This window comes from Egretta garzetta, unplaced genomic scaffold, assembly GCF_000687185.1.
Source record: "Egretta garzetta isolate BGI_Z169 unplaced genomic scaffold, ASM68718v1 scaffold233, whole genome shotgun sequence".
NCBI classification, from domain to species: Eukaryota; Metazoa; Chordata; class Aves; order Pelecaniformes; family Ardeidae; genus Egretta; species Egretta garzetta.
In genome coordinates this window covers 296,603-313,797 of record NW_009259194.1, presented here as the reverse complement: position 1 = coordinate 313,797, position 17,195 = coordinate 296,603, and the positions used below count along the sequence as shown (strand labels likewise).

The 17,195-nt window shown below is 43.4% G+C and overlaps 1 protein-coding gene across 11 annotated transcripts; it reads left to right on the top strand.

The window, feature by feature from the left end:
- The first annotated feature begins 487 nt into the window (after positions 1-487).
- ENTPD4 (ectonucleoside triphosphate diphosphohydrolase 4) lies at positions 488-17,195 on the top strand. Of its 11 annotated transcripts, none has more exons than XM_035891371.1 (20): positions 488-937; positions 1,207-1,404; positions 1,840-2,045; positions 2,555-2,705; positions 2,792-2,895; positions 3,515-3,574; positions 3,805-3,935; positions 4,040-4,108; positions 5,513-5,679; positions 5,919-6,243; positions 6,982-7,067; positions 7,289-7,450; positions 7,736-8,237; positions 8,332-8,412; positions 8,917-9,000; positions 10,061-12,925; positions 15,357-15,495; positions 15,604-15,766; positions 15,988-16,078; positions 17,144-17,195. In XM_035891371.1, exons 1-13 carry the CDS (start codon positions 930-932, stop codon positions 7,962-7,964), a joined length of 1,896 nt encoding a protein of 631 aa, XP_035747264.1. In that variant the 5' UTR covers positions 488-929; the 3' UTR covers positions 7,965-8,237; positions 8,332-8,412; positions 8,917-9,000; positions 10,061-12,925; positions 15,357-15,495; positions 15,604-15,766; positions 15,988-16,078; positions 17,144-17,195. The 11 variants fall into 11 exon arrangements, with proteins under 11 accessions (XP_035747264.1, XP_035747257.1, XP_035747259.1 ...); XM_035891364.1 differs by having other exon boundaries at positions 7,736-8,412; positions 10,061-10,177; positions 12,732-12,925; XM_035891366.1 differs by having other exon boundaries at positions 7,736-8,412; positions 12,732-12,925.

The following is a 17,195-nucleotide window of genomic DNA, read 5'->3' as shown; positions in this document are numbered from 1 at the left end:
GAGAGGGGGTGGAGGCCCCATCCCTGGGACCATTCCAGGCCAGGTTGGCCGGGGCTGTGAGCAACGTGATGTGGTTCAAGGTGTCCCTGCTCCTGCAGGGGGGTTGGGCTGGGTGACCTCTGGGGGTCCCTTCCAACCCAAACCAGTCTATGATTCTATGATTTATGGTTTGGGGACTGGCTTTGCAGGCTGTAGCAGAGCTGAAGCTGCTCTGTTTATAAAGCCCTTGTGCAGCAGGGGCTGCCTGTGCCCAAGTTCCTGCGGGCTCCATGAGCAGAGCAGTGCAAGCTGTGTTCCAGGCAGGGCCAGCTTGAGGGGGTTGCCCAGGACTGTGTCCAACCAGGCTTAGAAAGGCTCAGAGGATGGAGACTGCACAGTCTCTCTGAGCAACCTGTTCCAGTGTCCCACCACCCTCGCAGGTTGCTTTTTTTTTTTTTTTTTTAAATTCAGATGGGATTTCCTGTGTTTCCATTTGTGCCTCTGGTCCTCAGTGGGCACCACTGAGAAAAGAGTCTGTTTCCTTCTTTATGTTCCCCAGTCAGATATTTATGTGCGTTCATGAGAGCTGTCTCCACTCTGTGTACAACAGGCCCAGCTTTCTCAGCCACGTGAGAGATGCTTCAGTACCTTCCTCATCTTTGTGGCCCTGTGCTGAACGTGCTCTATGTATTTCTTGTATTGGGGAGCCCCAGACTGGTGCCAGTGCTCCAGATGTGGCCTCACTGGTGCTGAGTAGAGGGGAAGGATCGCCTCCTTTGACCTGCTGGCAATGCTCTTCATAATGCTGTCTAGAAGATCATCTGTGTTTTCTTTGCAATTCAGGAACAGAAAAGCGATGGCTTTGAGAATGGTTGGTGTGCCCTGTCAGTCCGAGGTGACCGGCTGATGTCTGAACACCTGGTCTTTCTCTCTGCTGGTCATATCCCAAAATGGGGAGGTAAGAATTCCAAAGGAACCGTGAAATTCAATTGTGATGCCTTTTGCATGAAGGACAGGGAACCTCATCATTAATTCATGGCTAATCATTAATTCAAAGGTGGGAATAGTGTCTTGGCTACACTCAAGCCAGAGCACAAGCAAAGCTAAAGCAGAGCAGAGTGAAAAGTGTGATGAATCTGTTTGTCCTTAGCTTGTTTTGGAATGCATTGTGCTGCTTCTTGGTAATAAAGTCAATCTTTAAAGCGGATTATCCTCTTTGAATTTTAGGATCAGCATCTCATGTTTGCTTCCTGCTTCTTGGCACTTCAGCATCTCCCCGGTGGGATGTCCACGTATTCTCAACACCACTTTGCGACAGATCGTTGTGATAGGAATATTTGCTGCTGCTGTCTCTTTGCTTTACTACTCTCTGGTAGTCATCCGCAATAAGTATGGGCGTGCATACAGGGACAAAAGATACCACAGGTGAGAGGTGGAAAGGAATGAAATGTAGTTTTGGTGTGAGAGAGACAGGTTCTGTCTGTAAAAATACAGGAATGGGGGGAAAAATGTTTGAGTACAACTGCCTGCTTTTTTATGAAGCTTTCCTTATCTAAGTTGATTTTAATTTATCAATAATTCATCTTTCTAATATGTATCTGTAGCAGCTTAGTAAAACTACAGGTGCAAAAATATTGCGTAATAAGTTATTTTGGAAATTACTATTGGTGTTTATTCTGGGAATTTGATTCTTATGGGTGGCACTTCCCTTTTTTTTTTTTTTTTTCCCCCCTCAGCAACAGTACAATAGTGAAAACTGATTCCTATGATGGAAGCTGTTGTCCTGTTTTGAGTCTGATGCTGAGAAAAACTTCCATATGGAACTTAATTGCCATGTAGTAATGTTTGGTTTTCTTCTAGATATCTTGCCCGCGTAACTGACACTGAAGCTACGGACACAAACAACCCCAATCTGAACTATGGAATCGTTGTGGACTGTGGCAGCAGCGGCTCTAGGATTTTTGTGTATTGTTGGCCAAGGCACAATGGTAATCCGCATGATCTGTTGGACATCAAACAGATGAGGGACAAAAACAGAAAACCAGTGGTTATGAAAATTAAACCAGGTACTGGAAAGAAATTAAATTTAGATGTAATTTTCTATCTTAAATTTGCTTTTTCAAACCCCATATTTGAAGTGTCTGGGTAAAGGACGCTTGCAAGTTGTCAGCATGGCACTCCTCCAGTTTTCTTTGGGTTTGGTTTGCAGAGAGCTTTGTTCACCTTTAAAGCATGACACTGAGGGGCAGGAGGAAGAGGTTTCTCTGTAGGCTAGGGCAGTTGCCGGTTCAGTTGTTGGTTAACTTGGTTCCGTTTATTTAGTGAATGAATAATTGGCTTTCTGTAAAGCTATTTGAACCAATTATATAAGCAGGTAATATACCCAATACAGGTTTTTGTTTGAAGTTTGGAGGGTGATTAAGTGTTAGCTTCATTCTTGTTTTCTTATTTCTGTAGTTGACTTCCTGGGTTTGGCTTTCGGCTGTTCGTTTCTCCTGTCTGTTGGGTATTTCCTGGAAAATCTTGATAACCAAAGCCTGAGTTGCTTCACTTTCATATTTATCTGTTTCACTAGGCATTTCGGAGTTTGCCAGCTCTCCTGAAAAGGTCAGCGATTATATTTCTCCACTTCTGAGCTTTGCTGCTGAACATGTGCCACGTGCAAAACACAAAGAGACTCCTCTTTACATTCTGTGTACTGCAGGAATGAGGATTCTGCCAGAAAGGTTATTGGCTGTCTTATTTTTAGCATTTAGAATAGCAATTCTGGTGTGTCTGACTATTTTTAACTGTTCAAAATGTAATTTTGCAGCCAGCAGAAGGCAATACTTGAAGATCTGCTCACTGATATTCCTGTGCATTTTGATTTTCTGTTTTCGGACTCGCATGCAGAGGTTATTTCAGGGAAGCAGGAAGGTAGGTTAACGTTGGAAAAATGATCTTTGAAATGTTTATTACTTTCACGGCATAACTTGGATAATTTTTTTTGTTGCTTTTTAAAATGCTGGTTTGGTTGAGAGACCTTATTCCTCAGCAGCAACATATGGAGTGTGGAGATGATCATCTGCTGTGATCTTCTAACTTGTCTAAATGTTTTCTAATTGGCAGCAAAAATAACTTTCTGTGTTTAGCAGGAATTTTAGTCCATTTTCTCTGGCTTTGGGGAGGGAGGGGTGAGGATAAGGCACAACATTCTTGATGGAAGAAACTTTGCAGGGAAAAATGGTTTCTAAAGGAGCAATGTTTTTATGTGATCAGCTCATTAGAGGCTTAAAATCATCTTAAAAGCTAATGTGCTTTTTCTGAAATTTAGACCTCAGGCTGTCTTTAATACATCAAATCAGGATTTTTATCATAGCCTTGACTTGGGAGAGAAGGAGTAGAATAACTTGTCAGGAATGTTTAACTTCTAAGTATTTTATGTAATAAAAGATGAGCAGTGATGTATCTTAACTCATATGCAAAAAAAATCCCTCTTTGTTTTTAAGATGATATGTACCCGATATTCCTGAAATATGTTTTCTTATGCATGTAGGAGTTTATGCATGGATTGGCATCAACTTTGTTCTTGGAAGATTTGAACATACAGATGATGGTACGTATCTTAACTGTGAATTGGATTTTAGGAAGGGCTTAAGTACATCCCTGTGCTTTCACTGTTGATGGTGTGTTTTTAGACAATAGATAGTGCAATGTGCTGATGCTGATTTCATGTGTGAGATTTCAATGATCTGCATTGCTACAACTACTAACTAGAAGTAGTGTAGCACTGCTTTAGGCCCACCCTGGTTGTATTTCTCAATGCCTTTTCATTGTTTTACGCAGAGGATGAAGCGATTGTGGAGGTGCATGTCCCAGGCAGTGAAAACAAAGAGGCCATCTTCCGTAAGAGGACAGTGGGTATTCTTGACATGGGCGGAGTGTCGACTCAGATAGCATACGAAGTCCCTAAAACTGTAAGCTTTGCCTCTTCGCAGCAGGTTATTATCTGTGCAACTTCCTTCTTTTCCTTTTGGTTTATTTTAATGCATTTTTGTTGTTTTGTTTTCTTTGTTTTGAGTCCTGTTCTTCATTACATCACATTTCAAAACTGAGGCAAGAGAAGATGGCAAATACAAGTCCTTCATCAGCTAAGCAACTCATTTGTATCTTGTTCATTCGATCGTTTATTTCAATTAGTCTAATTTGCCACTAACTTTTAAGTTTAAGTGGATGTGTGGACATGCATTCTTGTGTGTGTGTGTACAATTTTAAAATCTGTTATACTTAAGAGACTGTATTCTGCAGCTCAGAAACCAAAAGTTGTGCAGTGATTCTTATGTAAGACACAGCTTTTTCCTTTGAGTTGGGTTGGTAGAAACTGAATTAACAGGACATGGGGGTGACAGTACAGTTTGTTTACGACTCACCTATGTCCTCAACAGTTCGTCTGTTGTAGGAAGCAGATTTCTTTGGTACAGTTCTTAAATTGAACATAAATTGCTCTCACTTCAATCCAATGAGTAATTCCTGAATTTTTGAGTGTTGGGTAACTTCCAGTTAACCTCACTGAGAAATTATCTAAAGTAAGAATAGCATAAAAGCCCTATGTTTTGACTCTCAATGCTCTGTTACAATGACGTGTATATATTTTATTTTTTTTAAATCTTCCTGTGAAATGATGGGGTTTCATTATTACAGTTTTAATAACTACATTGCCTTTCAGACAGATGGAGTAACACATAGTTTGGGGGCTGTTCAACAAACATATGGGTGTTTAGATTCAGAGCAGGTTGCCCCAGTCAAATATGAGTTGGAACTAGGAAGAGTTGCAGACAATTGATATGACAACTGTTGTATGGCTCTACCTGAACATAAACCAATATAAAATAGGTTTTCTGGTCATGGAACCTGTCCAGGTTCCCAGACAGAGAATGACAAGAGAGAGAAACAACTGACTGTGACGCTTAGAGTCCTACTGCTGTTTTTCATTCACAACGTCAGTTGGAAGCCATGCAGTGTTATGCTGCATTTCTGAGTGTGTTCTATGTGAAGTGCTTCTGCTACACAGCTCTTAAATATCTGAAAAGCTACTGCAAGTGCACTGATGTGTGAGCAGAGCTGAGTGACTGACAGGTTTCCTGAGAAGCTTGAGAACTCCAGGTTGGAAAATGAAGAACGGCTCTGCTGGGCAGATCATAAATCTCTACCTAGCCTACCAAGCAGTAGTATGGGGACTCGATCAGAAGTGGAAGCATTGAGATTAGTAGCCACAGTGCATACTTTTTCATAGGAAAAGATGCTTCAGTATCCCTAGTAGCAGTTCCTGGCCTTTACGGTTCCTTGAGTATCTGTAGTGATAAGGTGGTTCTCTGCAATCAATATGCTTTGCTCTCCCTATGAAGTAGAAGGTAACGTGGATCTGTGAAAAGCTAAACAGGTGACTAAGGAATGAAGTCTAAAGATGTCAAGGGCATCCAGTTGTCCAAAGAATTCATCCTTACGTTCTGGTTCATACTGTTTATACCTAATCTTGGTGCTTGTGTTCCTACAGGAGGAAGTAGCCAAAAACTTACTTGCAGAATTCAACCTGGGCTGTGATGCTCATCAAACTGAGCACGTGTACAGAGTCTACGTTGCAACATTCCTTGGCTTTGGGGGAAATGCAGCACGGCAGAGATATGAAGACAGTCTGTTTACCAGTACAGTGCTTAAAAACAGGTAGCTGGCTGCAGTTGCTTGGGGATATGGGTTATGGGTTCTGTGCATCGCTAGGCTCGGTAACCCCTTAACTTGAATGTATTTAGTAAAGTATCCTGATGTAAAACTTAATTCCTACAGTGTGCTGCATGCAGTGCTGGAGTTTCTTTAAATGAGGATGCTTTGTTTTGATGCTGTTGTATCTCAAAGCTTGATGTTTCTGAATATGCAGTTGTTACTGTGTTTGCTCCTTTATACAGACTGCTGGGCAAACAGACTGGTATGACTTCTGATTCACCCTACCTAGATCCTTGCCTGCCCCTGGATGCTCAGGATGAGATCCAGCAGAATGGACAGATAATGTATTTGCGGGGAACAGGAGATTTTAATCTGTGTCGTGAAATTATTCAACCGTTCATGAATAAGACTAATGAAACGCAGACATCTCTTAACGGTGTCTATCAGCCTGCTGTGCACTTCCAGAACAGTGAATTCTATGGTTTCTCAGAGTTCTACTACTGCACCGAGGATGTGTTACGCATGGGAGGAGATTACAATGCTGCTAAATTTACTAAAGCCGCAAAGGTAAAGTGTTCCTGAGAGATTCAGAACAGCTACTCCCCAGAAGCATTTGGTTCTGAAAGCCTGGTGACAAAATTCTTCCTTTAAAGATCCAAACTCCTTTTACTCTGCAATGAACTATCACAGGGTATCTTTTCCTCATTGGATTTTCCTTTAGTTTTCTTTTAGAATACTTTTTTTAAGGCACAATAGTAAAATTCACTCTAGAGGGTACAGGACTCGTAGTCAAGTTCCAGCAGAACTATCGATAATTGGGAAATCCATTCTGCTTCCACCCCTTGCTTCTTTTTAGGAATGTCTTAGTTGTTCTTAGAAAAAGAATTCCTTTTCTCCTTGCTTTATATGTTTTGTACCAGTTTCTCAGGTGTTGCTCCTAACAGGGATCGATCTATGGGGGACAGTTTAAAGTAAGGCTACGACACAAAGTAAAGGAATACAGCCTGTGCTGTCAGTGCCCTGAAAGTAGGTTGTCTATTTTTCATCTCAAAGTACACGACCAAAGAGTTTAAGTGCTACTGAATACTAATTTAACCACAAATGCCAAGTACGGATCAAAATGTTACAGAAAATACCATGAAATTACTGGTCTGACTTGCTGGCAGTGCAAGGGAAGCCATTATTTTTGAGTTTTCTAGCTTTTGGTATTTACAGAGCATCTTATCTAGTAGCATTTTTTTCTTCTCAAGGCAGAGGCAATGTTAAAGTGGGTTTTTTGTTTGTTTTTTTTTTTTTCCCTTGAAGGATTATTGTGCCACTAAGTGGTCTGTCCTACGGGAACATTTTGACCGTGGTCTTTATGCATCACATGCTGATCTCCACAGATTGAAGTAAGTATTTGTGTTTGTACAGCAAATTCATTCATGCAGAGTTGCCAGGGAGAGGTCATGTCCAAATGATCCATTTAATGAAATCATCGGAGGTGTGAATATAACCTTTAGATATTGTGTCAGCCATAAAAAAGCACTGATAATTATGTGTCTAAATGTGCTCCCCAGTCCTCTGGGACTCTGTAAGTGCTGGCCTGACTTTAATGCCGCTCTTTCTATAGGTACCAGTGTTTCAAGTCTGCCTGGATGTATGAAGTATTTCACAGTGGCTTCTCTTTTCCTGTGAGTTACAGCAATTTGAAAACAGCTCTGCAGGTTTATGATAAAGAGGTGCAGTGGACCTTGGGAGCCATTCTTTACCGAACACGGTTTTTACCTTTAAGGTACCGGTTGTTTTCTCAAATGTCTGGAAAGAGCACTTGGGTGGAAGGTGGGGAGGATTTTATGAAGGGAAGAGGTATGGTGACAACAAAGCAGCTGACAGATAGGGGGAGACAAGATGTTGTTTCTAGTGCATTATATGTAACCTCAGCACATACTTCAGGTAGCTCAAGTAATGCTTTATAAAGACTCTTCCACTAAAATGGGCTCTGTTTGCTGTGGTAAGATAGGTTGGGGGCAAAGTTTGATTTGCAACTTATATCTGTTGTCCCTTTGATTCTTTTCAGAGACATCCAGCAAGAAAACTTCCGTGGCAGTCACTCCCACTGGAGGAGCTTCTCCTTTGTTTACAATCACTATTTGTTTTTTGTCTGTTTTCTGATTGTGCTGCTCTCCATCCTGCTTTACCTGCTAAGGCTCAGACGGATCCACAGGCGAATGTTGCGTAATGGCTCGTCTACTTCCCTATGGATTGAGGAAGGCCTCCCACCACAGAAGATTGCAGGACCCTTATGAGATGCTGTGATGGAGAGCTTTTATTGGACTTGCTACTCAAAAAGCCATTTTTGCCTCAGGGTTCCTCCTTTTTGTCCCTTTAAACCATTGAAGAAGCAGATTGCCTGGAGTGTGTAATGCAGCTAGGCTTTGGGAAAATGGGGTCAACTTGGCTTAGTCTCATTAGACAATATCTGCCAAAAATTACTTTTTTTTTTTTAATATTGCACTTTGTGTAATGGGACGGGCAAAGACTCGTCAGTAAATGAGCAGCAGCAGCTTAAGCTATGTATGGTAAGAGAATGAGTGTGAATTCTCATCCTTTGGGTGAGATTGTAAAATCCTGTTAGCTAGAATGAATGAGGACTGTTTTTATTTTCTTTTCCAGATTCCAGGACTGATATTAATTGACTTCTCAATTCTGAGTCTCCTCAGTCAAAGAAAAGGAAGTGCAGGGTTTTCAAAAGCAGTAAGAAAACAACCTTTTAGGACAGCTTAATCTGATTTTATATTCTGGGATAAGTACTGTGATGGAAAAGAAAATCTATTGCACCCAATGCTGTGCTTCCACAAAACTGCTTAAATCAGTTTTGTTTATTTGTGAGGTTTCCCCTTTTGTCTTGGAAGCTGTATCTTCGTAGTGGCAAGTCACCACTTTTTAATCCTTTATTTCTGTTTCATAATCATTCAGAGATCTCCCTGAAACTCCAGTAAGGTGAAAAGAACTGGAATATGCCTAGGCTTTTGTTTCTGCTAGAGTAGACATGCACAGTGTCTCTTTTTTTTTGTTTTTGAGTACTGTGATTTGTTAATTTATATTTTATTTAAAATTGTTAATTTTACTTGAAAGTAAATTTGTCCATGATTAAAAGTGGGATTTATATGAACTCTTGGTGTATGGATATTTTATTGCACGGTATCACTTCTGTTCTCACGGTTTGTATCCAACTGGCAAAACTTTCTTCTCTTCTAGTAGGTGTGAATATGCTGGAAAACTGGATGCTGTTTTCAGTGTTGGAGAACTAGACATCTTGATACCATTTTTGTCATGCTTCAGGTGCAGTTTATTCATCTAAATATCTAGATACTTTGAATTGTTTTATTGCCTTTGACTGTACAGGGAATTAGGCTTGATCTGCTGAACGGCAGCTAAATTTAGGTGCTAAACTTCCTGCTCCTTCCACCCAGTGTCTGGTAGGTGGCTGTGTTGCAGTCTTAATAATTAACTGGATAGGTGGTGGAATTTTGAAACGGCAGCAGAATCTTTAACTGACTGTTCAGAAATAACAAATAGCGTCTCCCTCTTAGAAAGGATTTTTTTTGTACCTGACATATCTGAGCACTTCACCAGCTGAGAGTCTGGTTTGCATTTTGCTATTTTTTGAGCACCATCTGAGTGAATGCTCAGATAATACACCTCTCGCTTCTGATGTCTGGAACTGTGGTACAAACTTGTAGCACTCGTTAGGCTGATAAGATTTATCAGAAAACTGACACCGCCAATTGTTACAGAGCCTGTACTTCCTGTTTCTGAGATGCCTAAAACTGAGCACAGAGCCTCTAATTGCATGCTTAGATAAAGCAGCCCCCTTTGGACAAGGGCTGATGGTAGTGGTGGAGTGGAGAGGAAGTACCAGCGTGTGACTTGGCAAAATCCAGGCAGATGCCAAGCATCTCTTGGCAGAAGAGAGAGTGTCAAATGCAGCAAGCAAAAAAAAAAAAAAAAAATCCAAACCAACCCCAAAAAGGCCAGTAAAAACATTATGAAGATCACAAAACCATTAAAAAGTTGCAGGATGTTTCAGACCTAAAATAGAATTTCCTTTTAGATGCTGCAGCATTTTTTTTAGCAAAGTTCGTAACACTTAATGCAAAAAAAAAAAAGAGAAAAAAAAAGAAAAGAAAATAATGTATAACTTTAAAATTGATTCTTTAATAAAATCAGCTCATTTGAAAAGAATAATGGACAGGCATTGAAAAAAAAAAAACCAAACCTATTCTGGCCTTAACTACTCTGCTGTAAACATTTTTGAAAGGAAAACCAATTGTCTAACGGTATATAGTATGTCATGGTTGAACCAAGTGCAGGATTTCGACATTGCTTTCTTGTCTTGTAGGATGGACAAACGCTGGCTGTGCACAGTGAAGTAATGTGTGTTGTGGCCCCCAGAGCTTAAGAAGGTTTTGGTAGAACAAGCTGCAGCTAGGAAGCTTGGTGGATACAATAGGGTCAGGTACCAGCATTGGGATAATGGAGACCGAGTGGGCCTGTGCTTACATAAAGCATGGTGTGTCTGCCTTAGGGTTTCCACACTCATTTTTGAAAGCACCACACTGGGGAATGGAGATACGAAGCAGGAGTGTTTGGAATGTGAAGAAAGATAAGATGAGGAATGGGGGTGAGAAAGTGATCAGGAAAATGGGGCATGAATGGGCAGGAAGCTTTCCATGTACCAGTGACTGCTCTGCAGCGTACAGTGTCTCTTGAGTTTTTTCTTTGTTTTTATTCTCCCCCAGGATCCTAGGACTATTGTCCTGCTTTTTCTAGAGATTTGGTTCAGGAAGGGCAGAATAAAGAGGGCCCAATACACAATTTCCTCCTGTATTGGTAAAAAGATACTGCCAGCAGAGCAGCTACTGTTCATTAAAAATCTAAGCAGTGCATGGAAAACCAGATTCAAACAAGTGTAAGGCCTAGAAACTTAACCAAGCTTTTTCCATTCATGCAAGGTGGTGCTGAGAGCCCTGGTTTATATTTCTGTTCTCCCCCTCATTCAGATATCAGGTGGCAAACTGCTTGATAAGGTGAGCAGGTGTCAAGGTGCCTCAGAGTGAGGTGGGGGGGAATGCTCTTCAAAACTAAAACCAGCTGGCTCTTATCTGCTTGGGGACTTGCAGGCTTCTTTAGGGTCTTTAAGAGATCTCATTAGGTGCTCCCTGTGGATGAGAAGGGTCAATTTGTCATGGCAATGCCAGTCACTGAGCTTCACTTTCACAGCCTAGGTTGGTTTTTGGTGTTTGTTTTTTTTTTTTTCTTCCAATAAACCATTTCCCCCAGTTGCTTCTTGGATTTGTATTTCTTTGTGCAGGTTTTCTGCTGCATTATGTCTTTATTGTTGTAAAGCTAACTGAAAGAGTGGAGGGGAATGGGCCGAGTTTCTTTAAACCCTGACTCTTAGCCGTTCCATCCATGACCAATATGTCGCACACCCTGGTAGCGGTACGGTGAGCTTCAGGGAGCTGAGTCTGCTGTGCAAAAGCAGCACTGGGACCCTATTTACTTCCAGCAAGCTGGGAATTAAGCCCCTTGATATCTCACAGGTTTAGGGGGCAGGGAGAGGTAGCTGAATTAATTGTCCTAAAGGTGCACAGGAGAAAGCAATCATACTCATTAGAAGCAAGAGCCTATAAGGGCTGAGAGAGCATAGGACTAGGGAAAAACAGATGGTGCTGTGCTCTTGCCTTGTCCTCTTTGGCAACATTTCTGCTTATCTGAGGTATTCTAGCTTCAAAGTGAAGTTTTTGGTCCTGTTGAAGAAGAGATGGGATTGCGTTTTCATTGTTGTGGAACCATGGGGAAGGTGCAGTAAAAGTGGGGTAGGGTACTACGGAGGGGAACAAAGCGTGCAGAGTGGTTTGTAGTAAGGAACTGAAATGGAAAACCAAGCCTAAAACCGGTGGCTTTGGATTGATGTAGCAGCAGTTCTGGGGCAGATTGCTGCTGTTTAGCGAAAAATGAGTCTGTTGAGAGGAATTTCAGCAGATTCTTAGGCTGTGGATCTAAAAGATTGGTTGTCCTTGGGTCTGTACTTTTGGAAAGACTAGAGCACCAGCGACTTGGACCCCCCAGCTTTGCTTCTTTCAGGAGGTAGTTTTAATTCTCTAACTGGGATGCTCTTGGGGTTTGGGTATGGAAGAGAGTAGGGCTTTGTCCTGGGAAAATGTATTTTAGAAGAAAGGACATTAAAAACTAGCTTTGAGTACTAGCCTGACCGTCAGGGCAGTGTAGGGCAACAAAAATGGTGCTGAGCTTGTTGCCCTGATTGTGTATGTACGTATAGGCTTGTAGCTTGCTCAGAGAGTGTGTCTGTGCGAGGAAGCCACCGGAGCACCCTGCAGGTCACCCTGCTCCCATAGCCTGGTGTGTCTTGCTGCTGGTGTGTCTGCGAGGCTGATGGGATGGCCTGGGGAACAGTCAGCTCCTCGTGGGCACCTCCTCTGGGGTGCTCAAAGTGCTGCTGATTAATGGGTAACAAGGCTTCGGCGGTCCAGCCCCTGGCGCAGGGGGGAGCTTGAGCCATGCACCATCCTGCTGCGTAACGCAGCGCGCCATCTCAGCACACGGACTGCGCGAGGCCCTTCCGGCGAGGGCTCTGTGGGAGTTCACTGCGTGTTAAGGTTTGCTATATTGAGGCTGACAGGTATGCGGGTGCCTTTAATTGCTTTAAGAGCTTAAAGCCCATAAGGCATGGGGAGGAGGCACAGATTTTCAAAAGTAATCAGCCAAGTGCCAAAACTAAATGCCTGGATTTACAAGGCTGCTGTGCTTTTTTAGTGCTTGAACTATCCTGTGGCAAGCGTGCGCAAATTCAGTTCTTAGCTTCTTTGAAAATCTGGCTGTAGTGTGCTATTAATTAGAATTACAGTGTGTGCATGATGGTTTTTTTTGTTTTGTTTCATTCCCACCCCCCTGTAGGGGTTTGCAGGATGCACGAGGGGCTCTGGAAGAGGAGGAAGAACTTTGTGACATCTCCTGAGGTGAAGTCTAAAACCATATCATTTTTGCAGTTCTTTTTGCAGCTCCAGATGAAGGGGCAGGGAAAAAAAAAAGGAAACCTTTCCATCCTTCCCCTGGACAAGCCTGCTCCAAAGAGACTATGTGAAACTATGACACCAGGGGAAACATGATTCCTTTAAGAGACTTAGCAATACCTGTTTTCACTCCATGCCTGTTCCTGAGCTCAGATTCCCAGGTCACAATGGTAATGTTTATCTGTTTGTGTCTGTTTCTGTATTAACATGCTTTATTTTCTTTCTTCTGCTTCTCCTATTCACCTTGTCCTTTCTCCAGGCCCATTAAGGACAGGTAAGGCATGCAGAAAAGCACAGAGGGGAGGCAAGGGCACTGCTCTTTGACCTGTCCTAGTGACCTGGAACAGACAGGTGAATGATACTGAAGCTTTTGGCTTCACGGACTCTTAGTTGCATCACTCTTCTTTTTGTTGTTGTGTTTTTGTGTGTGGAAAATGTCCAAAGCAAACAAAGCCCAAACGTGGCCCCTAATGGAAGAAGTGATTGGGAGACAAAAGTACACCCATGAGAAAGGCAGGGTATGATGGAGAGGGTGGGGAAGGGAGGAAGCACATGGCTTCTCTGGGAACAGCAGCCCTACGGTGGTAGCCCTGCAGCTTGTGGAAACAAAAGGGTTTTCTGTCTCTGCAGCACTTAGCAAAGGGGACAGTCAATAGTAGTGACTTGATGGCGTACCTGATCGGGGGCACCTTGTCCTTTCTTGTCCCATTGTTTCTGCCATTGTTGCTACTAAATAACGCATGAAGCTCATTGAGAGCCGAAATGAGCCTCGTGAGGACTTGCTGTGTCCCTCTCCCTGGGCACCAGCCTCCTCGTGGGTAGAGTTCAGGGGACCTGGTCCTGACAGTTTTTTCAGGTCACTCTGCCTTTGTTTAAAGACTGGGAGGATGACAGCGATTTTCTCGCCTGCTTGTGTTTGAAGGTCTTTGGATTGGTAAGAAGCGGTGCTGGGAAACTGCTTGGGACTGGGTTAGCAGCGTGTTCCTAAATGATGAGTGGTTTGTGTTGCTGGAGATACTTTTTAGAGCCCTGATCTTCAAAAGGGAGTGCTCAGCACGCTTGTACCAGGCAACATACAAATGCACTGAAGGCACAAATCTGGTGTCCAGGTTTTTGTGAACTCCAAATGCTTTCCAGGGTCCTGGAAGTTACTAACTCTACATTCCCCACTACAAATAATGTGCAGAGCAGGGCAGGATTTGAACCTACAGACTGCAAGTATTTTCTATTCCCAGGTCTCGTGTGTATGGCACTTTACCAGCATTTCTCTTCTGCTGGTAACTCCGGTGCAAACAAGATTCCAACAGTGCCATTTTTTTTTCCACATTAAGTGGGCTCTCTAGGTTGTCATGGCCAAATTTTGGCAGGCAGTAATAAATAGTGGGAGGCAGTAATCTTAGGTAACTCTCAGGGCATCGCCCGCCGTGAAAGCTGAGAGTCCTTAGCTCCTAGCTGATCACATAGACATGAAGGGTGTTAATGAAACGGTGGGATCAGACATGAGGGTCTCCTACACGGCTGTTCCCTTCGCATCCCTTGCTGCATCCATGCAGCAAGCCCTCTTGCAAATTTAGCAACTGGCGTCTCTGTCCTTGAACTAATTGCTCAAGTTTCTGCATAAGAGCAGAACCGCTAGCAGAGACTGCCCTTGTTAGGACATGTTCTTTGTCCTGTCACAGTGAATTAGCACAAAAGATGTTAAAAGAGATGTTTCCTTAGCGCCTTTTAAGGATGAGGAGGGACTTGCTGCGTTTGCCTGGGAGTAATGGAGATCAGTATGCTGGGTTCTTGAGCATCCTCTCCCTGTTACAAGCAAACGGCCTTATTCTGTTCAGTTCTCCTGGACATAGCTTTCCAATCACAGCAAAATAAATCCTGGCAGACTGGATGGGAGGCCAGTTCTATCTGCGCAGTGCTGTCTAGGGCCAGAAGTCCCTTCTCTGGCTCTTGACCCCTGGACACAAAGTCTGTGCTTGCAGAGGCTCTGCTGTTAGGAGGGGGACTCTTGCCATCTAGTGGGAGGGGATGGTAAGCATCCAGGACCTCTGCCATCCCTCAGGATGAGAAGACAAAATGCAACTCTCCTTCCCGGACTTTTAGTGCGTGAGTCGTTTCACTGCACACGTGGGATTAGCTCCCACTGCTTTCCCACAGCGTTGCCACTGCCTCGAATCGGTGAAGCTGGATTTCTCAAACTCTTTTCCTTTCTAGAAATCTCGCTCTTTTCACGCTTTTTAAGGGCAAAACTTTGTTTGCACCCTCCTATACTCATCTCCTGGATGGCTGAGTTGCACAGAGGGAACCTGTCAGGAACCTGGATGTATGGGGAAGGATGTTGGCATGTGCTGCTCAGATACTGTATGCCACCTGCATTTTGTCAGGAGATTGCTTGGGGGAAGTCGCCTTTCAGCAGCCGACTCCTCGAATCAGTGCTCAAAGGCAGCTAGGATCCCTGAGTAATTGCTCTTACAGATAGAGAATGAAAAGCACTTGCAAAGTGCCTGGTGCTGGAGTCTTCCCTGGCCTAGGAAAACCAGAAGCTCACATTCCAATTGGGAGATTTTGGTACTAACTAGCCTCCCCCTACCCCTTTCTTGAAAGGTTAAGGAGAGAAATACAAGGAAGATGTATGCGCTGCTCTTGTTCAAACTGCCTGGGACTGAGAAGGAACAGCTGCTGTCATGTGCAAGAACAGACATCACCTCTGAGCCCCTGTGCCTGCCACAGAAACGTACCTGCTGTGAGTGTTTCATGGGGTTTCAGGTTTTCACCCACCTTGGTGTATGAGCCTTTCGTTTGCGCAGAGATAGGTGCAGTTAATGGCTGTTGAAGGTGTGTTACTCTCTAGGTGATGCATCACACTGAGAGCTGGGAGACGTGGGCTATCGCAGCTCTCCTATGAGGCTGATCTGCACTTCTCTTCAGGTGGGCCAGTTGTTGAAGAGTCTGCACTTCAGCAGAGATATTGTTTTGGGATGGTTTTGTAGGGTATTGAGGTCAACTGTGCCTTGGTGAGCTAATATGAATAGCAAAACAGAAGTTATGAGGCCTGCGGATTTGAGGGGGTGACTGCAAAGCATGGAAAATGAAGTGGGTGATGGAAAGTAAGCATGATGTGGTCATTGTCTGCCTTTGTATTGACCATTAGACTAGAACATGTGCAGAGGAGGAGACAGAGAGATCTCTGAGGGCTGAAGTTATTTCTTATAGAAAATGAATCTCATTTTTCCAGCTTTGCTGGCTGCAGAAGAGCTGTGTCATGCAAGGGCCCCTCCCTGAATAGAAGGAACGCAAGTTTACAGTCCTTTCAACGGCAACTAGCAGTAACCAAACAGCAGGGGATGGGAGACTCAAGGTTACTTCAGTCACTACCAAACTCCTAATGTGGAAATCCTAGAAATTCCAGTAGGGATTAAACATATATAAATTGGTTTATGCCTTTTTTTTTGAGGGATGCACAGACCTACTTCTCCAGAATCACTGGTGTTTGTTAGCCATCCGTGAGCTCAAAAGCAGGGATATAGCTCTCCAATTACACGTTGCAGGAACTTTCCACCAGGGCCAATTGGTGTGAAAATTGCCACGTGTCATTAACACTTTTACGGAGCAGTCAGGTCCTCCAGTTCTGTAGGTATCGCCTAGATCATCTCTGTGCAGAGCAACCTTTACGGAGCTTAGTGTATCTGCTCTGTGAATTTGAAAGGTCAAGCTGACCTGTGGCTCCAGAGAGTCTACAGGGTGAAAACACAAGGTTTGGGGAGGCAATGAGCCTTCCCTTTTTAAAAGAACTGAAAATTGGAGAAGAGAGATTATAGAATGTAATAGCGCGTACCTAATTTTTGGGAGCATGGACCATGACTGTGACTGCTTGGTCAAAACCAGCCTTGACTTGTCCACATGGCAAGGCGTGTCCTTCAGGCAGATGCAGAAGAAAACATGTAGGCAAGGGATGTGGACCTGCAATGGTGGCTGTGTGTATGGCCAAGAGACAGGTTCAGCTGTAGCTGGTACTTGTACGAGTATTCTGCGTGAAAAAAAATATCCATTATGTGTGGAGTCACTGAATGCAGAAAATCGGTGCCTGCTGTTGGCTATGGTATTGCTGCCCACAAGGGTGCATCCTGAAGAAGCTGGGGGGAGGATAAGAGATGGGGTGGTAAATCTGTGTGCTTCCCTTCTGGTGGAGGGCAGCAAATTCCACAGAGCCCAAAGAGCAACGAGGTGATGGTTAAACAGATTGAGAGGTGATGGGATAGCTGGTGGGCCTAGCAAGTGGTTTCCCTGGTTGCATGTTTGCATGATCAGATGATGCATACCTAGTTTAAGCAGCTTTTTTTTTTTCCTGTAGACTATATGATTTTGAGAGATTTTCTAATTTTTTTTTCTAGGTGCCTTTCTTTTGGTCTTAACCAGCTGCAATATGAAGGGGGCAGCAAATTC